Below are 23,811 nucleotides of genomic sequence, written 5' to 3' on the forward strand. Positions count from 1 at the left end.
TTGTGGACACATATCTGTGAGAGGAGATGGGAGAAGGCAGACAACAAGGACTCGTGAATAGACAAAATGTGCAGGAAGGAACTACAGATGCTGATTGACACTGAAGATAGACACAAAATGCTTGCATGCACAGATGTGGCAGCATCTCTTGAGAAAAGGAATAGGTGACCATTTAGGTCGAGACCCTTCCTCAGATTGAGTCAGATGGGAGGGAAATTAGAGGTATGAAAAGGTCCAGAACAATCAGAGCCAGTATCAATGACCAAGGAAAGATGGATCCCACAATGGTCCATTGCTGGCTTGTGGAAGAGATGATAACAAAGGGATATATGGGTGAGAACAGTGGAACTGGCAGGATGACTAGGAAGTGTGATTGGCCATGTTGGAGCTCCATTAAAGTTAGGACATTTTATTCACTGCTTCTAACTGTAGCATGTTCCTGTGCCTGTCTAAATGTCTCTTCAGTGTTATTGTTGCATGAAAATATACACGTATTTTGATCTTCATGGGCTAATTAGAAATAGTTTTGTACGTGGGAGATTGTGACTCAGGAATCTGATTGAGTTTTCTGAAGACGTGACCAAAACGTATGATGAGAGCAGAGCTGTAGACATTGCTTTTATGGATCTCAGCAATGCATTCAACAAGGTTCCTAATGGTAGGCTGCTCTGGAAGGTTAGGTGGCATGGGATCTGAGAAGAGATAGTTTACTGGATAGAAAATTGGCTTCATGGAAAGAAGCAGAGGGTGATGGTGGAAGGTTGTTTTTCGGACTGGAGGTCTGTGTCTAGTGGTGTTCCTCAGGGTTCGGTGCTGGGCCCGTTACTGTTTGTCATCAACATCAATGATTTGGATGAGAACATACATGGCAAGATTAATAAGTTTACAGATGACACAAAAGTGGGTGATATTGTAGATAGTAAAGATGGTTGTCAAATTTTACGACAAGATCTTCATCAGTTGGCCAGGTGGGATGAGGAATGGCTGATGGAATTTAATACAGCGAAATGTGAGGTGTTGCATTTTGGGCAGTCCAACAAGGGCAGGACCTACACAGTGAATGGTGGAGCTCTGGGTAGTGTTGTAGAACAGAGCGATCTGGAGGTGCAGATACATTGAAAGTGGCAGCACAGGTAGATAGGGTGGTCAAGAAAGCTTTGAATGTAGAGGTTGGGAGGTCATGTTACAATTGTATAAAACATTGGTGAGGCCACATTTAGAGTAATGTGTACTGCTTTAATCGCCAAGTTATAGGAAAGATGGTGTCCAACTGGAAAAGGGGGGGAAGCAAACATTAACCAGGAGGTTCCTTGAAGGTGGAGTCGCAGGAGGTCAAAAAGGCATTTGGCCTTCAGCCACAGTATTGAGTATAGAAGTTGGGATGTCATGTAACAGTTATATAAGACGTTGGTGAGGCCTGCATTTAGAGTATTGTGTTTAGTTATGGAAAAGATGTTTTCAAGCTGGAAAGGGTTACAGAGATTATAGACACAAAAAGCTGGAGTAACTCAGCGGGACAGGTAGCATCTCTGGAGAGAAGGAATGGGTGAAGTTTTGGGTCGAGACCCTTCTTGGTCTCGACCCAAAACGACACTTCCACCGTGGGGACTGATATCTGTCCTATCTATGCCACTCATATTTTTCTATCAGTCACCCCTCAGCCACCCCAATGCTCCAGGGAAAATAATTATAGTCTGTTCAACCTCTCCTTATAGCTTCTGCTCACTAATACAGGCAGCAGCATCCCGGTAAATCTCCTCTGCACCCTCTCCAAATCCTCTACATCCTTCCCGCAATGTGCCACATCCGGCAAGGAGAGGACCAGGACGTACATAGAACACAGAACAGTACGGTACAGGAACAGGCCCTTCGACTCACAATGTCTATGCTAAACCATGTCAAAACCATTTCCTATCTGCCCATGTATAACCAGATCTCTCCATATTCTGCATAGCCTGTGCCTATCCAAAAGTAGCTGCAATGCCACTACTGTACCTGCCTGTACCATCACTCGAGGCAGCGTGTTCCAGGTCCCCGCAAACCTGAGTGTAACAAAAAAACGCCACAAACATCTCCTTTAAACGTTACCCCCCTCATCATGGGGTGTCACGGTGGCATAGCAGTTGGGTCACTGCCTTACAGCACATGTGTAGAGATGGGGTGGGGGGGGGAGGGTCAGTCTACCGCATGACAGAAGGGGGAGGAGTTGTAGTTTGATAGCCACAGGGAAAAAGGATCTCCTGTGGTGTTCTGTGCTGCATCTTGGTGGAACCTGGTTTACCCCAGGTGCTTCCATTTCTTCCTACACTCCAAAGACGTACAGTTTTATAGGTTAATTGGCTTCAGTAAAAATTGTAAATTGTCCCTAGTGCATAAGATAGTGCTAGTGTGTGGCGATTACTGGTCGACGCAGACTCAGTGGGCCTGAGCGCCTTTCACATGCTGTATCTCTAAACTAAATTACAACAATCTTAAAGTTATGCCCTCTAGTATTTGATATTTCCATCCTAAGATGTAGGTTCTGATTGTCTCCTTATCAAAGCCTCTCGTAGTTTTATATACAAGGTTTCCCATCAACCTCTAGGACCAGAGAAAACAATCCAAATCTAATCTATCGCTCCCTATACCAATCCCCTCTAATCCAGGCACCATTCTGGTAAACCTGCTCTCAACCCATTCCAGCCTCCACATCCTTCCTGTAACAGGGGCAGAACACCACACTCCAAATTCATCGTGACTTCCTGACTCCTATGCTCAATGCCCTGACCATTGAAGGCAAGCATTCCATATGCCTTCTTTACCACACTATCGATATGTTGCCCCTTTCAGGAAGCTGTATACTGAGACCATGATCCCTCTGTCAAGGTGGGGCATGGGGAAGGACAGGCTGTTTGTACGTTAGGTACTTAAAACAAAATAATTTAATGTTTATTGGGTTGTAAGCTACCTAAGTGAAATATGGAGTGTTGTTCCTTCAGTCTGATTCTTCTGTCCTGGGCCTCCTCCTTTGCCATCGAGAGGCTGCCAAAGAGAGCTACTTGTTGAACAGCAGTTCACATTCCAATTGGCTAGCTTGTAACCTAATGGTGCAAACTTGAATTCTCCACCAACAAACAACCTTTCCTTCCTCCCCCCACATCCGCCCCCCATTCTCTCTGTCCCACCAGGATATGCATCTATTTCTCCCCTTCCCCCTCCTCTTTGACCTAGTCACTTGGTTTGAGCTGTATATTTGACTATGTGTAACTATGAATATTATTGTTATGGGGAATATTATGGGATGGCACAGTAGCACAGTGGTACAGTTGCTGCCTTACAGCACCAGAGATTCGGGTTCGATCCTGTGTAAGGGTGCGGTCTGTACAGAGTTTGTACGTCCCCACCATGATCTACGTGGGTTTTCTCCAGGTGCTCCGGTTTCCTCCCATCATCCAAAGATGTGCAGCTATGAAGGTTAATTGACTTCAGTTCAATTATAAATTGTCCCTCGTGTGTGTAGGATAGTGTTAGTGTGTGGTGATCGCTGGTCGGTGTGGACTCAGTGGGCCGATGGGCCTGTTTCCACGCTGTACGTCTAAACTAAACTAAAATCATCACTTTGTATTGACAAGCTGCACTCCTTGGTCAAGTTCAAGGTTATGTTGGTTATCTTTCCTCTCAGCCTGGGCTATCCCCTGTGCTTGAGGCTTGTCCTTTCATCAGAGTGTTACATAAATCACCAGTGAGGATCTCGTGGGAAATCACAGGCAACGGTGAAAATTCAGTGCGAGTTTCACGTGGAAACAGAGAAAGCAAAGGTGGCCATGGCTGGTTACGTGGACATTTAGAGAAGAATAAATCTTGAGTTTTAATCCTTTCTGACAGTGCTGTAAAACTGTAAAAGATAAACTGCCAACCAATGTGTACTTAGCAATGGCCCTCAGCTCAATGTAAAAATGAGCTGATCTCCCATTCTGGCATGTTGTTCAGTGGAGTTCTACAATGAATGATGGCCAGGCCATCAGAATAGCTCTTTTACTTGTGAACAATGTGAATAGACACATTGGAGAGAAAGCCTCATCTTGTGCTCTAGTATCAGTGGCACAACTTGAAGCAACAACCTTCTGACACCAAAGTACGGCTGGCAAAAGCAGACAGCAGCAACAAGGACATTTTGCTTCCAGATGGGTTATGTCTTTTTTCACAATTACACAAGCTGTTGCAAGGACCTGAGGGTCTGAGCTTTAGAGAGAGGTTGGGCAGACTAAGACTTTATTGCTTGGAGTGTAGATGAGGGGTGATCTTATAAAGGTGAATAAGATCCTGAGGGGAATAAATAGGGTAGATGCACAGAGTATTTTATTCGCAGTAAGGGAATCAAGAACCAGAGGACGTAGGTTTAATGCGATAAAGATATAATAGGAATCTCTGAGGCAACCTTTTTACTCAGAGGATGGTGGGTGTATGGAATGAGCTGCCAGAGAAGGACATTGAGGCAGATACTATGAAAACATTTAAAATACATTGGGACAGGTACATGGGAAGTAAAGGTTTAGAGGGATATGGGCAAAATGTTGGCAGGTGGAACTAGTGTAGATGGGATATTTGGTCGGCATTGTCAAGTTGGGCTGAAGGGCCAGATTCCATGCTGCATGACTCTGTAACTATGTGCTCGTGACACCTAGTGATAGAATTCCAAACTTCACTCTGAAACCATTGTCCAGTTAGACATTTCCACATTGCTTGTGTTGCTTGGGAATATCTGTTTGAATTTATTACTTCTCCTCTGGCAGGCGATTCTCTCTCCATCACCATTTTAAGTCAGATGTGGAATTCTGCACAAATAGCTCACTAATAGACATCTCAGGCTATGATAGCCTAGAGCATTCCTGGTATTGTGCTGAAGGTCATCATTGTGACAGGGGAGGAAAGCTATTAACTCATCTCAAGACAAGGCATTTTCAGTTGGACATTATACATGGATATTATGTTGAGGGGCAACTCACGGTACAAGCATCCAGCTTCACTGTTCAGCCGCCTCCACCCTGGGCAACATTTGTACACCATCTGGAAGTCCATGCTGTACACGTGTCTGTACGCAGTGTAATACGCAGTCCTGCAGTGAAATACAGTCACATAGAATGAATGAATGCATGAATGAATGAATGAATGCATGAATTAATGAATGAATGAATGCATGATGAATGTATTCACATACAAGGAAATTGCTTTGATGCTCCGCCCGCAAGTGAGCCTTCCTACTCATGTGCAAAGTGCAGTCAAACACAGCAATAATACCGTCCACCCAGATCTGAAAGTGCAGTATCAATGACCATGTATTTCTGCTGGTGTTTAATTCTACGTCAGCTGGAGCTATGATAGCGTCACAACAACTGTCACCTCCACCTGCACTCAGGCAGTGTGGCGGGGATTGTTCCCGGTGAGTTGGGCCAAGTCGTCCAGTGGCCCAGCTCAGCCACCACCGATATTGACGGAGCCACACCGCGAGAGCGAGGAGGGACCCGCGAGCATCCGGCGAGAGCGAGGCGGGCCGTCAGAGAGCGAGGTGGGCCGTCAGAGAGCGAAGGAGGGCTGGTGGAGAGCGAAGGAGGGCTGGTGGAGAGACGAGGGAGAGCCAACAGAGAACGAGGAGGGACCTGGAGGAGGGGGGGGAGGGGGAGTGGGGGGGGAGTGTTGCTGCCACGGGCGACGGAAGGTAGCATATGGGAAAGTTCAGTGAACATTTGTAACTTTGTCGCCAACAAAACATGGCGGCACGTGTACTGCCTCCGTGAGGATAATTCGCCACATGATTTACCGGGTTGTACGCTAAACAAAGTATTTCACTGTACATGTGACAATAAAGTATTGTTGAACTTGTGGAGCTACATGGACCAGCACTTTAATGCCTCCTTTATAGTAATGTGGGTTTACCTCCAAAGGCAAACTCAGCAATAATTCTGTATTTTGACTTGGTTCAACATCATGTGTCAACGCACAATCCTTTGTTGAGACTAGACTATGCTACCAAATGAGCCAAGCTGACTGGGTCACTTGGTTGCCAAGTGTAACTCTTATTGGGTAACTGAACTTGTCTTCAGCCACTGTTAACATTTGCAGTATTCCAGGGCATGTGCCGACTGCAGTGGCAGCAGTAACCGGTGGCCAATATCTTCCTCCGTATCCAGTTAAATAGAAGGTCACTGAATATCAATCCTCTATGAATTCTTTGTGTGCTTTCAATTCCTCACTCTTTTCGTAATGGTTCCTTACTCTTTTATGATAACAAAAATGTCACTGTACCGTGTTTAAGAGTTGGTTAAGTGACAATAAACGTGAACTTGAACTTGAACTTGAACTTGCCCCTAGTATGTAGGATACAGGTGATTGTCGGTCAGCTTAGGCTAGATGGGCCGAAGGGCCTGTTTCCGCACTGTATCTCTAAACTAAACTAAATTTAGTGCAGTGCTCATCATGAAAGATATTCCAATCAGGTTTGCAATTGATAGATTTATTTTTAAAATGTAGATTTCTTTGCCAATACTTTTGAAACAATTGTCATTCTAAAAATAAGATTTAAAATAATAGACAATAGACAATAGGTGCAGGAGTAGGCCATTTGGTCATTCGAGCCAGCACCACCATTCAATGTGATCATGGCTGATCATCCTCAATCAGTACCCTGTTCCTGTCTTCTCCCCATAAGAGCATTGACAGCTGGATGTCATCAAATTCCATGGGAACATCCCCTGACTAATGTGAACGTGAAGCTATTCTAAGAGGAACGACTCGACTTTGACTTCTGGACTGTGTATATAGAGGGCATCTGGGCAGTAATTTGAACCTTTCCAGTAATGAGGAAATACAGCCAAAGTTCCTTTAGTATAGTTTAGTTTAGAGATACAGCGCGGAAACAGGTCCTTCGACTCACAGAGTCCATGAGGACCAGCGATCCCCGCACACTAACACTATCCTACACACTCTAGGGGCAATTTATATACACCAAGCTGATTAACCTACAAACCTGTACGTCATTGGAGTGTGGGAGGAAACCGAGGATCTTGGAGAAAGCCCATGAGGTCACGGGGAGAACGTACAAACTCCGCGCAGACAGCATCCGTAGTCGGGACGAACCCAGGTCTCCGACGCTGCAAGCCAATGCTACCGCCACGCCACTGTGCTGCCCAGAGTTCCTGTCCTGATTTAACCCAGTGATCCCATTACAGGATAGACACAAAGTGCTGGAGTAACTCAGCAGGTCAGGCAGGATCTCTGGAGAGAAAGGAATAGGTGACGTTTTGGATCGAGACCCTTCTCGGTCGAGACAAAATTATTGGTGTAAACCAACATCTGCTGTTCCTACCTACACAATTCCAATACAGATGGATGCACATAGTCTCTTGCACAGAGTAAGGGAATCAAGAACAAGAGGACATAGGTTTAAGGTGAGGGGGGAAATTTAATAGGAACCTGAGGTGTGACGTTTTCACATAGGATTGGTTTCGAGGGATATGGGCCAAATGCAGGCAGGTGGAACTAGTGAAGATGGGACAAGTTGGGTCAAAGGCCCTGTTTCAACGCAGAAAGACTTTATGACTATGAATGTGTACTGCTGTGAGCTCCCCACTTCTGAAGGTCCCACGCAAACTCTGGGAAGTTATTGAAAGGAAAATGGATGGGGAGAAAAAACCTGAAAACCAGCCGTGAATCAGCGTCTTCATAAAAAATGTGGAATAAGGAAACTTATTTAACATCTTCAATTTTAACAGGTAAAATGAATCAGTTATGGCTAATAAGTGAATCTAATTACTGCTTATTCGAGTGAGCAATTTGTGTCTACAATCAGCCTGAAAAAGGGACTGACCCAAAACGTAACCTATCCATGTTCTCCAGAGATGCTGCCGGACCCACTGAGTTACTCCAGTACTTTGTGCCCTTTTGTTAATTCATGTCCACCTACTGATTAGTTTGTGCTAGGGTGACGTACCTCCTCTCGTGTCCCACACACCACTTCTGCTCTCCACATCCTTGTTTCCACACCTTGACCATCCGGGTGAAGGCCTGTACGCATGGCTGCCTGCGGCCAATCATCATCACCTCCCTCTCCGCACAAACATTTGGCCTAAACAGAAGGATTAAACAACAATTCAGTAGAGGCAGGTCTGGGCTGCACTGGTAGAACATCATGTAGCAATGATGACAGGCCAACTGGTCCCTCAAATGTGAGCCAGGTCATCACGAGGGAGGAGCATGGAGGCCACACTTCCCATGCAGAGGCTGAAACTAAAATAGAAACAAAGGGGGAATAAAACACAGTGACATTCCTTGCCTACTCCACCAGATGCATTCCAGCATATTACATGACCCCATTGTACTGTGTATATTGTGATATCTGCACCAGTGAAGAGCTTGTCTAACTCATCCCAAGGAAATGAAGATATCCAGCACACTTCAGACCAGGCACCAGTGCCTTGCAGAGAATCAATGCATATTTGCTATTTGAACTTCTTCGCATCAGGAATGGCTAAATCAATAGATTGGAAATTCATAGGTCTAGAAACAAGCGCTTAAAATCCATAATGACATCTGTGGAGATTAGTTAATGATGTAAATGAATACTTTGTTATCAGTAATTGAAACCATGAGCCTTAACTTAAAAAATACATCTGGATCTTCATAGACTGTGCTTCTGCTGTCCTTACTTGATCCGGTCTGGCCAGGTCTGGTCTGGCCTGGCTTGGTCTGGCTTAGTCTGGTCTGGCCTGGCCTAGCTTGGTCTGGTCTGGCCTAGCTTGGTCTGGTCTGGCCTAGCTTGGTCTGGTCTGGCCTAGCTGGTCCTGGCCTGGTCTGGCTTGGTCTGGTCTCTGGTCTGGCCTGGCTTGGCCTGTATCACTGGACAGATAGCCAGATCCTAGCAGCTGCAATAGTTCGTAGCACAGAGCCCAATGAGTGTTGGCCACGTCCACAATGCCCTCATCCTGTAAATTAGATGAAAACATCAGCGCAGAACCCTTCCAGGCTCTTGCAGACTAGTTCAGTTTAGTTTAGAGATACAACACGGAAACAGACCCTTCGGCCCACTGAGCCGCATCGACCAGCGATCCCCGTACATTAACACTATCCTACACACTCTAGGGATGATTTACATTTATTCAAAGCCACTTAACCTACACTTTGGAGTGTGGGAGGAAACCGAAGATCTCGGAGAAAACGGACGTGGTTACGGGGAGAACGTACAAACTCCAGACAGCACCGTTCAAGTCACCATGAGACAGGAGCTGTACACAGTGAACCCCTGCTGGCTATTGTTTGACCATGGGTGGTAGAACGAGATATATACAGGGCCCCTGGCCATCAGACTGCTAAATGCCCTGGTCAACAGCGATGGCTTGGTGTGGCATAGCATTCAAGTTACCGCCTTATAGCACCAGAGACTCAGGTTCAATCCTGATTATGGGTGCTGTCTGTACAGAGTTTGTACGTTCTCTCCGTGACCTGCGCGGGTTTTCTCCAGATGCTGCAGTTTCTTCCCACACTCCAAAGCTGTGCAGGTTTGTAGTCTAATTGGCTTGGTATAATTGCAAATTGTTCCTACTGCATGGGATAGTGTTAGTGTGCAGGGGTCGTTGGTCTGTGTGGACTAGATAGGCCAAAGGGCCTGTTTCTGCGCTGTATCTCTAAACTAAACTAAACTTGTTACTTTTGTCAACCAAGGATAACAGCAGTTTAATCACAAGCTGTGGCAGTCATTAACGAACAACCCAGAGAATTCCAACAATGGAATCTTTCTTTAGCATAATTCATAAAATCCAATTATAACTTTTTTCTGGGCTGTGGGAAGGGAGGGGCTTTTATTGACTTCAATGGGGTGTGATGTACCACTGACTCATAATGTCAAGCTAAGTTCCAGGAGCAGAATTGGGCCATTTGGCCCATTGTCTACTCCGTCGTTCAATCATGACCATTCAAACTATCTCTCCCTCAACCCCATTCTCCTGCCCTGTCCCCATAGCCTCTGACACCCATACTAATCAAGAATCTGTCAATCTCCGCCTGAAAAATATCCATTGACTTGGCCTCCAAAGCCGTCTGAGGCAATGAATTCCATAGATTCACCATCCTCTGACCAAAGAAATTCCTCCTCAGCTCATTTCTAAAGGTACTTTTATTCTGAGGCTGTAATCCCTAGTCTTAGACTGTCCCACTAGTGGAAACATCCACTACACATCCACTCTATCCAGGCCTTTCACTAGTCAAGATCTCCCCTTGTGTTGCTACCCAGCAATCACAAATCCTCGCCTGGGAATTCAGGACAACTAATAGACTGCAACAATTCTCTGTGGTCAGATGATCTGCTGATACTCAAGGGTAACAATGAAGACTTGACTTGGGTGCTGAAAGAGTAAGTATTGGACCCCGATTAATAACAATTTAATTCAAATGCAGAAGAAGGAAAATTAATGAAAAATCTTTAAACGGATAAAGTGAGTGGGGAACCACAGTAGGAATCTCACTCACCCACTCACCCACTCACTCACCCACTCACTCACCCACTCACTCACCCACCCACTCACTCACTCACCCACTCACTCACCCACTCACTCACTCACTCACTCACTCACTCACTCACTCACTCACTCCACTCACTCACTCACTCACTCACTCACTCACCCACTCACTCACCCACTCACTCACCCACTCACTCACTCACCCACCCACTCACTCACTCACTCACTCACTCACTCACCCACTCACCCACTCACTCACTCACCCACTCACCCACTCACTCACTCACTCACCCACTCACTCACCCACTCACTCACCCACTCACTCACCCACTCACCCACTCACCCACTCACTCACTCACCCACTCACTCCTCACTCACTCACTCACTCACTCACTCACTCACTCACTCACTCACTCACTCACTCACCCACTCACTCACTCACTCACTCACTCACTCACTCACTCACTCACTCACTCACTCACTCACTCACTCACTCACTCACTCACTCACTCACTCACCCACTCACTCACCCACTCACTCACCCACTCACCCACCCACTCACCCACTCACTCACTCACCCACTCACTCACCCACTCACCCACTCACACATTCACTCACTCACACCCAGGGCAGTGTGATCGACAGTGTGCCTGTGGATTAACACACGCTTCATCTCAGACACTGTACCGTATAATTAGTGCTCGAGTAGGAATTCCTGAAATGCAGATCCTTACCTGTAGGCGATGGGCTTTCCTAACATCGATTAGAAAGCAGACAGAGCACCTGGAGTTTTCTGCCTCTGTGTGGGTTGAAACATTTACCCTTGGAATATATCCAGCTCAGGGTCAAACTGGGATCAGGATCAGATCACCTGTTTTCTATCCAAAAGGGAATATGTGATGTGTAGTATTGGTCATTAAAACCATAACCACAGGTAAGTGGTTTCACAGGAGAGTCCTGTAAGTATTTCAGAAGCTATCCACAGAGTGGTTAGTATGTGGAACTTGCTATCACAGAGGCAGCCATGGAGAGTTGCATAGATGGTGTTTGATGTAACTCGGAGTCACTAGGGGCGCTGCCCTGGCAGCAGCCTCTACCTACAGCCTGTCTGTCATTTCCATCTTTTTTATTATTTTTAGTTAGTCCAAAGTCTGTTTTAGGGGGAAACTTTTACTTTTCTATGTGGGGGAGGGGGGCAGGGTAAGGGGGAAACCGTTTTCCAGTCTCTTCCTGGCGGGGACGTGACTATTTCTCCGAGTCGCGTCCTCGCCCCCCACCTCGCGGCCTACCAGCTGGATCGGAGCGGCCTTTCCTGCCGGGGACCGGGATCCGGACCAGGGCTGCTACAGCGGCGGCGCAGCGCTGGAGTCAACGCGGAGCGGGCGATGCCTACCTGGGTCGCCGTTTGGACCTCCGGAGCGCTGGGCCGTTGCTCCAACATCGAGGAGCTCTGGTGCGGAGAGCTTCCAACGCGGGCGGCGCTGAACAACACCGAGGAGTCCTGGGGCGCCTTGCAGAGGGCCTACAGCAGCAGTCTCCACCCGGCGCGGCCTGCGGACTTTGGAAGCCGCCGACTCCGGTAGGAGGGGGCCGACTCTGGTGTCCACGCCGCTGAGGACGTCCCGCAGTCCCGACGTCGGACTTGTATCATCCCGGCGAGCGGTCCTGGACATCGGGCCGCCCGTAGCTGCAACTGTGGAGGGCTTGGGGAGACCCTGACCACGGGGAACAGTGGGAAGAGACTGACTTTGGTGCCTTCCCACACAGTGGGAAACTTTGGTTCTGCTGTGTGGGGATGTTTTGTGTGAATTCTATAGTGTGTTGAGTCCTGTTTATTTTTATTGTATGGCTGTATGGGAATTCATTTCACTGTGCCATCTGGCACACGTGACAATTAAATTCATCTTGTATCTTGTATCTTGTAACTCGATGAAGGAAAAAGGAATATTCATGGGTGTTGAAGAGGATCAAGAGGGATAACATTCAGCCAAATGCCAAATGGTACACAAAAATGCTGGAAAAACTCAGCGGGTGCAGCAGCATCTATGGAGCGAATGAAATAGGCAACGTTTCGGGCCGAAACCCTTCTTCAGACTCCATTGCCAAATGGGGCAGTTGGCTTCTATCAATTGCAATATAATTTGTACAAATAATATTAATTACCAGCAACACTGAGATCCTGATATCGGAGTACTGATCAAAATCACAGTGACTTTGTTTGCAGACTGACCTTTGCCAGACTGGTCCAGCTAGTTCATAGATACATCGATACATATGAAGAAAAAAAGGGGTAAGGGTAAGAACAGTCAGCCATGGCTCAGTAAAACTATAAAGGATAGTATTCGGCTGAAGGCAAGGGCATATAAGGTAGCCAGAGATAGTGGGAGGGTAGAGGATTGGGAAGCATTTAAAGGTCAGCAAAAAATAACTAAGAGATTAATTAAGACGGGGAAAATAGACTATGAAAGGAATTTAGCGAACAACATAAAAACTAATAGTAAGAGTTTTTATAGCTATATAAAAAGAAAAAGGGTGGTTAAGGTGAACGTTGGTCCATTGGAGGGTGAGACTGGAGAGTTGTTGGTGGGGAACATGGAAATGGCAAAGGCATTAAACGAGTATTTTGTATCAGTCTTCACCATAGAAGACACAAAAAATATTCCAACGCTGGATAAACAGGGGGCGGTAGGAATGGAGGAGCTAAATACTATTAAGATCACCAAGGAGGTGGTATTAGGGAAATTAATGAGACTGAAGGAGGATAAATCCCCTGGGCCTGATGGATTACATCCAAGGGTCTTGAGGGAGATAGCGGTGGGGATTGTGGATGCATTGGTGATAATTTTCCAAAACTCCCTGGAGGCAGGAACGGTCCCAGTGGATTGGAAAATGGCCAATGTAACACCTATATTTAAAAAAGGAAGTAAACAGAAGGCGGGTAACTATAGACCTGTTAGTCTAACATCGGTGGTGGGTAAAATGTTAGAGACAATTATTAAAGAAACACTAACGGGGCACTTGGATAAACATGACTTCATCGGACAGAACCAGCATGGTTTTGTGAAGGGGAAGTCCTGTTTAACGAATCTGCTCGAATTCTTTGAGGAAGTAACAACCCGAGTGGATAAAGGGGAACCGGTGGATGTGGTATACTTGGACTTCCAAAAGGCTTTTGACAAGGTGCCACATAAGAGACTATTGCTAAAAATAAAAAATTATGGGATTGGGGGTAATATATTAGCATGGGTAGAGGATTGGCTAACAAATAGGAAGCAGAGAGTGGGGATAAATGGTTCATACTCGGGATGGCAACCGGTAACTAGCGGGGTTCCGCAAGGGTCGGTGCTGGGACCCCAGTTGTTCACAATTTATATAAATGATTTGGAGGAGGGAACCAAGTGTAATATATCAAAATTTGCGGACGATACAAAAATGGGAGGAAAAGTAGGGGATGAGGAGGATAGGAAGAGTCTGCAAAAGGATATAGATAAGCTAGGTGAGTGGGCAACAACTTGGCAGATGAAATTTAATACTAATAAATGTGAAGTCATTCACTTTGGGAAAAAAAATGATAGGGCAAGTTATTTTCTAAATGAGGAGGAGCTGCGTTGTAATGCAACGCAAAGGGATCTAGGGGTATTAGTACATGAATCACTGAAAGTTAGTATGCAGGTGCAGCAAGCAATCAGGAAGGCCAATGGAGTTTTGGCCTTTATTGCTAGGGGGATTGAGTATAAAAACACGGAGGTCTTGCTGCAGCTGTACACAGTATTAGTGAGACCACATTTGGAATACTGTGTACAGTTCTGGGGTCCATACTTAAGAAAGGATGTACTAGCCCTGGAGGCAGTGCAACGAAGGTTTACAAGATTAATTCCTGCAATGAGGGGATTGACATATGAGGAAAGGTTAAGTAGGCTGGAACTCTACTCTTTGGAGTTTAGAAGAATGAGAGGCGATCTCATTGAAACATATAAGATCGTGAGGGGCCTTGATCGGGTGGATGCACCGAGGATGTTCCCAATGATCGGGGAAAACTAGAACTAGGGGACATAGTTGCAGAATAAGGGGGGGCTCTTTTAAAACTGAGATGAGGAAGAACTTCTTCACCCAGAGGGTGGTTAATTTATGGAATTCACTGCCCCAGGGAGCAGTGGAAGCAGAAACTTTAAATATATTTAAGACTAAAATAGATGTTTTTTTAGCTGCCAAGGGGATAAGGGGCTACGGGGAGAGGGCAGGGATATGGACCTAGGTATGGTTAGTATAGTAAGACCTGAGTGATCTCCTGGACAAGTGTCGATCGCCTAGATTGGGGTCGGAGAGGAATTTCCCGGATTTTTTTCCCGAATTGGACCTGGGTTTTTATCCGGTTTTTTGCCTCCCCCAGGAGATCACGAGGTTCTTGGGGTGGAGAGGGGTGATAGCGGTATAAAGGGGAGGGTAGTGTCTTGTGTTCTGTGTCTTGTGTCTACTGTTTGTGGGTAAGTGTGTCTGTTTAGTGTTCAGCCATGAGCGAATGGCGGTGCGGGCTCGATGGACCTGGTGGTCTGCTCTCGCACCTACTTTCTATGTTTCTATGTTTCTACATAGACAATAGGTGCAGGAGTAGGCCTTTCAGCCCTTCAAGCCAGCACCTCCATTTAATGTGACCATGGCTGATCATCCACAATCAGTACCCCTTTCCTGCCTTCTCCCCATCACGCTTGATTCCACTAGTCCTAAGAGGTCTATTTAACTCTCTTTTGAATGCATCCAGTGAATCTGCCTCCATGGCCTTCTGAGGCAGGGAATTCCACAAATTCACTACTCTCTGTGTGAAAAAGGTTTTCTTCATCTCCGTTCTAAATGGCCTACCCCCTATTCTTAAATTGTGGCCCCTGGTTCTGGACGTCCCAACACCGGGAACATGTTTCCTGCTTCTAGCGTGTCCAATCCCTTAATAATTTTATATGTTTCTATAAGATATCCTCTAATCCTTCTAAACTCCAGAGTGTACAAGCCCAGTCGCTCCATTCTTTCATCATATGACAGTCCCGCCATCCCAGGAATTAACCTTTTGAACCTACACTGCACTCCCTCAATAGCAAGAATGTCCTTCCTCAAATTAGGAGACCAAAACTGCACACAATAGTCCCTGTGTGGTCTCACTAGGGCCCTGTACAACTGGAGAAGGACCTCTTTGCTCCCATACTCATCTCCTCTCATTATGAAGGTCAACATGCCATTTGTTTTCTTCACTGCTTGTCGTACCTGAATGCTTACTTTCATTGACTGATGTACTAGGACACCCAGGTCTCGTTGTCCTTCCCCTTTTCCTAACCTGACACCATTCAGATAATAATTTGTCTTCCCGTTCTTGCTATCCTAAAATGGATAACCTCACATTTATCCACATTGTACTGCATCTGCCATGCATCTGTTCACTCACAAATGGGGGTTCCCCTCTTCATTATAGATGAGGCTCTCACTAAGGTCTCCTCGATATCCCACAGCTCCACTCTTACTCCCCCTCCCCCCATTCGTAACAAGGACAGAGTCCCCCTTGTCCTCACCTTCCACACCATTAGCCGTCGCATACAGCATAAAATCCTCCAACATTTTCGACACCTCCAACAGGATCCCACTACTGGTCACATCTTCCCATCTCCAGTCCTTTCTGCTTTCCGCAGAGACCGTTTCCTCCAAAACTCCCTGGTCAACTCGTCCCCTCCCACCCAAACCACCCCCTCTCCTGGTACTTTCCCCCGTAACCACAGGAGATGCAACACCTGTCCCTTTACCTCCCCCCTCGCTCCATCCAAGGACCCAAACAGCCTTTCCAGGTGAGGCACCTCCTACTAACGTCCCTTGCACCTCCTCTAACCTCATCTACTGTATCCGCTGTTCCAGGTGTCAACTTCTCTACATCGACGAGACCAATCGCAGGTTCGGCGATCGTTTCACTGAACACCTCCGCTCAGTCCGTCTTAACCGGTGGCTCAGCACAAATTGGAGGAACAGCACCTCATATTTCTCTTGGGTAGTTTATACCCCAGCAGTATGAACATTGACTTCTCTAACCAGATAGCCCTATCTTTCTCTATATATCCCCTCCCCTTCTCTCACTAGTCTTACTGTCTCTGCCTACATTCTATCTTTGTCCCGCCCCCTCCCCTGACATCAGTCTGAAGAAGGGTCTCGACCCAAAACTTTGCCCATTCCTTCTCTCCTGAGATGCTGCCTCACCCGCTAAATTACTCCAGCATTTTGTGTCTGCCCTTGATTTAAACCAGCATCTGCAGGTCACTTACACATTTTGCCCACTCAACCTGTCCAAATCACTCTGCGTCCTCATAGCATCCTCTTCACAGTTCACACTGCCAACCAGCTTTGTGTCATCTGCAAATTTGCTGATGTTACTAAGTTCGGAATACTTGAGGAAATCTTGATACTGGTTCCCCAATTTAAATCCTGAAATGTAGCTGTTTGCAGCAGCACAAGGAATGCTGAAAGCCTTGGACAAAACTGTGAAATGGAGAGGAAGGAGAAAGCTTATGGATTAGATTCTCTCTCAGTAATTGCAGTAGTCGTGGGTAAAACCAGGAGACTAGGAATTGAATAATGGTTTGCTATAGGAAGGATGTTGTTAAACTGGACACATGCAGAGAACATTCACAAGGATGTTGCCAGGACTTGAGGCTTGAGCTACAGGGACAGGTTGGGCAGTCTAGGACTTTGTCCATTGGAACAAGTGGCCAGAGGAGGTAGATGAGACATGGAATTATAATTAAATTTATAAAACATCTGGACAGGTACATGGATATTGTTTGGAGGGATATGGCCCAAATGCGGGCAAGTGGGACCAGCTGAGATGGGGCATCTTGGTCAGTATGGGCAAGTAGGGGTGAATGGCCTGTTCTGTGCTGAATTACTCAATAACCAGTGTGCATTCAAGTGAGAGTTCTGTGTGGAAGAACTGATTAACGCTTTGAGTATTTGCATGTTGCTTATGTCCTATACATTGCATTCATCTTTGAGAAAGCCTAGGTTAAAAGACCAGTTTATGTTGCAGACCACAGGTACAGTATATATTTTGCCAGCGGGTGAGAGGAGGTTTCTCTCAATCCCACCTCTGTACCCTCTGTACAACACGATAGTCCCCACCAGACTGGCCGGGAAGCTACTGGAATTGGGGCTCAACACCTCCCTGTGTGCCTGGGTCCTGGACTTTCTCACCGCCAGGCCCCAGGTAGTCAAGATGGGAGGGAATACATCGAAGTCCCTCACCCTGAGCACAGGATCGCCCCAGGGTTGCGTCCTCAGCCCCCTATTGTACTCCCTGTACACACATGACTGTGTGGCTAGGTTCAGCTCCAATTCAATAATTAAGTTTGCTGATGACACTGTGGTGGTGGGCCTGATCTCAGACAATGATGAGAGAACCTACCGGGAGGAGGTGGCTGATCTAGCACTCTGGTGCCAGGATAACAGCCTCCTCTTGAACATCAAAAAAACAAAGGAGCTGATCATGGACTTTAGGAGGGCACATCATCCGAGGACGTACACTCCATTGAGGATAAATGGGGATCCTGTGGATAGGGTGAACTGTTTTAAATATCTGGGAGTCCACATCTCTGAGGATATGACATGGTCATCACACGCCTCAGCACTGGTGAGTAAGGCAAGGCAGCGCCTTTACCACCTCAGGCAATTGAGGAAATTCAGAGTGTCTCCGAGGATCCTCCAGTGCTTCTACGCAGCGGCGGTGGAAAGCATCTTGTCCGGGAACATTACCATCTGGTTCGGGAATTGCTCTGCCAAGGACAAGAAGGCTCTGCAGAGAGTAGTGCGTTCGGCCGAACGCACTATGGGAACTTCACTCACCCCCCTGCAGGAACTATACAACAGGAGGTGCAACTCCAGAGCAAACAAAATCATGAGAGACCTCTTCCACCCCTGCAACGGACTGTTCCAGCCGCTACGGTCAGGCAAACGCCTCCGTTGCCATGCAGTGAGAACGGAGAGGTTGAGAAGGAGTTTCTTCCCAGAGGCAATTCGGACTGTAAACGCCTTTCTCACCAGGGACTAACTGTACAGAACGTTTTCCTTTTTCCTTCTATTATTTATTATGTAAAATAATATGTGTGTTATGATTGTGTTTATAATTTGTTTGGTTGTTTTGTTGTTCCGCGAGCATTGCCACTTTCATTTCACTGCACATCTCGTATGTGTATGTGACAAATAAACTTGACTTGACTTGACTTGACTCATTGTGTATGACATCAGGGGAACAGCTGCCAGGTTACAATATTAATGCTTGCGCAATTGAAGATTTATTATTTTAAATGTTACAGAAATACAATACAAAGTCAAGAGCTTCTTCATACTTCTTCTTAAGCATAAGTCATGTACAATACCCAGAATATACTGTTTCTTCACCATTACAGACAAGCAAGTTTAACCAATTGGAAGTTGAAATAGTTCCCACTCAAATACTGTTTCCTTTCTTTCCAATCCATTGTTCTCCAAAAACCCGAGTACAAATCTCAGCATCACAATTACTGAGGAGCAAGACATGAAGATGAGGAACGGGACAGATAATGAAGTTGTCGTAAGGACAGTCTGTATTAGGTCGAGGAGATATTGGACATCCTGATGCATATGAAGGCAGATAAATATCCCATGCCTTATCAAATGTGTAGAATGGAGATGAGGAGGAAAATCTTTCTCCAGAGTGTGGTGAATCTGTGGAATTCATTGCCACAGACAAAGGTGGGGGCCAAGTTATTGAGTATTTTTAAAGTGGAGACTGATATTCTTGATTGGAGCCAAGAGTGTTTTATTGTCATATGTCCCAAAACAGAACAATCAAATTCTTACGTGAGCAGCACAACAGATATGTACATGGATAACATAGAAACATAGAAAATAGGTGCAGGAGCAGGCCATTCGGCCCTTCGAGCCTGCACCGCCATTCAATGTGATCATGGCTGATCATCCAACTCAGTATCTGCCTTCTCTCCATACCTCCTGATCCCCACAAGGACCACATCTAACTCCCTCTTAAATATAGCCAATGATCTGGCCTCAACTACCTTCTGTGGCAGAGAGTTCCACTCAGTTCCAGAGACTCACCACTCTAGTAAGGATGTAAAGGTTATGCAGAGAAGTCAGGAGAATGGGGTTGAAAGGGAAAATGTGATCAGTCAAGATGGAATGGCGGAGCTGACTTGATGGGCCAAATGACCTGATACTTCTCCAATGCCTTATAGTCTTATATCTGAGGATACTGTGGGAAAGAAGAGAAGAAATTGCAGGAGCCTTGGCTGAGACGTAAGAATCTTCGCCAGACACACGCGAGGCGCCGAATGACTAGAGGGTGACTAACGTGTCTCAATTTAAGAAGGCTGCATGGAAAGGTCTGGGAGCAGAGGGATTGAGAAGTACGTGTATATAGTTTCTTGAAAGTAGCATCACAGATAAATATAGTGGTAAAGACAAATTTTAGTATATTGGCCTTCATATCAGTAAGGGTATTGAGTCGAGAAGTTGGGATGTTATGTTACAGTTGTACAAAATATTAGTGAGGCTGCATCTGGAGAAGTGTCAAGTTTGATCATCCTACTATAGGAAGGATGTTGTTAAGCTGGACAGAGTACAGGGAAGATTTATGAGAATGTTGCCAGGACTGGAGGGCCTGGGCTATAGGGAGGCTAGGGCTTTATTCCTTGGAGAGCAAGAGGCCAGGGGTGATCTTGTAAAGGTGTATAATATCACAAGGGGAATTGATAGGGTGAATGTACAGAGTGTTTTACCAATGGTAAAAAAAAGAGATGACATAGAATTAAGATAACGGGGGAGAGAGTTTAATAGGAACCTGAGAGACAATATTTTCACTCGGGTAAGGGTGGGTATATGCAACAAACTGCCTCAGGAGATACTTGAGGCAGGTACTATAATAGCATTTAAAAGACACTTGGACAGGTACATGGTTAGGAAAGGTTTAGAGGGATATGGGTCAAATGTGGGCGAATTGAACCAGCTTGGATGGAGCATCTTGCTTGCATGGATGAGTTGGGCCGAAGGGCCATGTTTCCATGCTGTATATCTCTAGGGGTCTATGATTACAATCTAAAACCAATCCTTTTGTACTTGCAACTCTTGCCCCTTCTTCAGACACATCCCTTCTCCAGGATCTCTCAATATTATTTTCTGATATTCTCCCATTCTGCCGTTCTTCAGCCATTCTACCTGCAGCTCCCTGTTGGAATTCTCCACATCACCTTCCCATTACATGGGGATGCAAACACATCTGCAATGTAAAGCAGGGGTTTACCAATGGCAACTTCATTCAGTGTCCTGCATTGAGTGCTTAGTACATGATCTCCTGTACATTGGGGAAGCCAAATGCAGATTGGGTGATGACTATGCATAGTACCCCCATTCAGTCCACAGCTGATCCTGAGGTTCCAGTTGCATGTTTCATTAATTCTCCACCTACCCCCATTCTATTCTGCCTGTCTCTGGCCTCACACACTACTCCACTGTTCCAGTCCAATGTAAGCTTGAAGTACACATCTCTGTCTACATTTGGCACATGCAAGACTCAACAGTAAAGTTAGAAATGCAGCATTTCCACCTCGCATCAGGCAGGCTGGTTCATGTGTAAGCTCATCAGTTAGTAACCTTAGCTTGGTCTTTCGATCTCTACACTCGCTGCCTGACCTACTGGCCATTTTCACCATAGTCATTTATTACAGTGTTCAATGTCTCACAGTGCCAGCATTTTCCTCTATTTGCACCTTCTCCGGAATTCATTGGCAAATAAGAAACTCTCAGGATTGCCCCGTCAGCAGCAACACCATCTGTGCCATGCAGACTCTCCTGGTCTCCAATTATTCCAAAAATCCCCTTTGTTCTTTACATTTCTCCCCCATCTCAGCAATTCAAACCATGCTTGCTTTACTTTCTGTGGTTCTCCAATGCTAACCTGTTTTCTGTCTCCACAGATGCTGCCTGACCTGCGGTTAAGTTTCAGTGTCTCGGGTTCTAAAACAGCCAGAAACTAAACCCCATGTTCACATCCTGGAAACTAATGCCAGCCTGATGCCCACCTCTATGTGACCCACGTCCCCATCCCAGCTCAATATTGGCCTTGTATATTGAAGCCCAGGTATATGATCCATCCAGATATTATTCACCAACATCATGGCTCTGGTTACACAAGCATGTTATATTTAATCCCATTCACCACAAGCCATGAACAACAATGTCACAGTGACAAGATGATCTGTGGTTTAGGTGTTGGTTGAGGGATGGATATTGGCCAGCTCATTGTTGGATCTCTCTGTTCTTCTCTAGATCGTGTCAGAGAACCCAGTGTGACCCGATACCCAGTACACCAGAGAATTCGGTGTGGTTCAGATCTCACAGTTTGAGCGGCAGAAACTCCCTCTAATCCCCAAAACTGTTGGTAGCTGCTTTTGGAATCTTGTGAAAAATTGAGTTTTCAGATTCGCACATTTTACTATACAAATGAAATTAATATTGAGTTAATCTGGTATCAAATCAGAGTCTGAAAAGGCACCTATCCAACAGGTCACATGAAGACTACAGATATGAAGGCTGTTCCACTGGATCTGTCTGGGATCCCAGTGTAGCCACAGGTGAAGATCACAATGCCTTGATTTGTATGTGTATGAGATATAAATGAACAGAATACAATACTATATTATAAATATATATGAAGAAGGGTCTCGACCCATCCCTTCTATCCAGAGATGCTTCCTGTCCCGCTGAGTTACTCCAGCATTTTATGTCTATCTTCGGTGTAAACCAACATCTGCAGTTCCTGCCTACACACACATATATGTCCAGCATCTGTCCACTAACAAATAGTGCAAGGATAGGGGCATCATGGACAGCTTGGATAAGTTGGGCCGAAGGGCCTGTTTCACCGCCAAAATTGATTTTTTTTAAACAGATAACCTTGGGAATATTGGATTTGGATTCACCGCTACTTTGAATAATAGGAGTGATTAATGCGGGTGGGTGTCAGGGGTTATGGGGAGAAGGCAGGAGAATGGTAGTAGGAGGCAGAGGAGCAGCAACGCGGTAGAGCGGGGCAGCAACATTGGATCCTGGTGTCCGATGGAATTGCTGCGATTCCCGTGACAACATTCCGGACTTGCTCTCACGTGAAAACAATAATACTATTCACAAATACAAGGAAATGTCACAAACGTTCACGTAACATGCGATAAAGCGACGGGAGGGAAGATTCTGCACACGGTGGTCTCTCGCTGCTCAGGGTCGTGGGGAAGTTACAAACTGTCCCGTGAAAGATGCAGCGATGTTGGCGAATCAAAGCCATCTCGCTTCGATTCCACCTTGTGCCCCTGCATGAAGCAGCTGGAGCAGCCTCTCCAACCCACAGGCAGTTAGTTATTAGATGCCAATCTTTACCAAACAGTTAACATCCGAATTCATGTATCCAGCCGGAAAGAACATTCAACACTCAAATACAACGTCGCTGAAATCCTAAAGCGTTTGTTTACAATCAATCATCAGATGTCTCCAACTCCTGTCAAATGTGAAACGCCACACTTACCTGTGGGGCTGTGTTATTCCCGGGGTAACAGCGGAGGTGACGGCGAGGAACAGCAAACAAACATTCGCTAGCCCTCGGTACATTGCTGGCGGACGGTTCAAGGCGCTTGTATTAAATGTCGATGTATTTCTCGAGAAGTTACAAACTTGCAAAACGTCCTTAAGAAAAGGCAAGAGAGGAATCAACTGGTCCTCAGTGTAAACGCTCCTCCAGGTCGGACCTGGGTCTATTCATGGCAATTCAAGCATCCACACACTTTCTGAAACTCTGATGTTCCTTCATTTGCCCTTTCCAGTCAATTAACAGTCTGAAGAAGGGTCTCGACCCGAAACGTCATCCATGCCTTCTCTCCAGAGATACCGCCTGTCCCGCTGAGTTACTCCTGCTTTTTGTATCTATCTTCAATTAAAAGATGAGTCAGAGTGGAGTCTGATCAGTTCACAATCCACACATCCTGCAGTGACCGGGAGAAGAGTATCCAGGCTGTGAGCGGGCAGTGGGGAGGGTGGAGCCGACAGCCCGTTGCCATGTGCCAGAGAGCAGCGCATGGGCGTCCAGTCGGGGTGGGGTTGTAGACCGGACACATCCCCCCCCCCCCCCCCCCCCCCCCCCCCCTCCCCCCCCCCCCCCCCCCCCCCCCCCACCCCCCCCCCCCCCCCCCCCCCGGCTAATCCCCCCCCCCCCCCCCGGCTAATCCCCCCCCCCCCCCCCCCCCCCCCCCCCTCCCTACAT

General features: G+C 46.3%; 1 protein-coding gene across 1 annotated transcript in view; it reads right to left on the bottom strand.

Annotated features, from left to right (window-relative positions):
* The window catches only part of LOC129711769 (multiple epidermal growth factor-like domains protein 6), a 552,574-nt gene extending 528,931 nt beyond the window's left edge, over positions 1-23,643 (bottom strand). Inside the window, exons 1-3 of the mRNA XM_055659700.1 lie at positions 23,080-23,643; positions 7,967-8,101; positions 4,986-5,095 (exon numbers count right to left, since the gene is read on the bottom strand). Of these exons, the coding sequence (XP_055515675.1) occupies positions 4,986-5,095; positions 7,967-8,101; positions 23,080-23,162 (328 nt within the window). The 5' untranslated portion in view covers positions 23,163-23,643. The remainder of the gene's footprint in view (positions 1-4,985; positions 5,096-7,966; positions 8,102-23,079) is intronic.
* Positions 23,644-23,811: the final 168 nt, after the last annotated feature.

Source organism: Leucoraja erinacea, chromosome 30, assembly GCF_028641065.1.
Source record: "Leucoraja erinacea ecotype New England chromosome 30, Leri_hhj_1, whole genome shotgun sequence".
NCBI lineage: Eukaryota > Metazoa > Chordata > Chondrichthyes > Rajiformes > Rajidae > Leucoraja > Leucoraja erinaceus.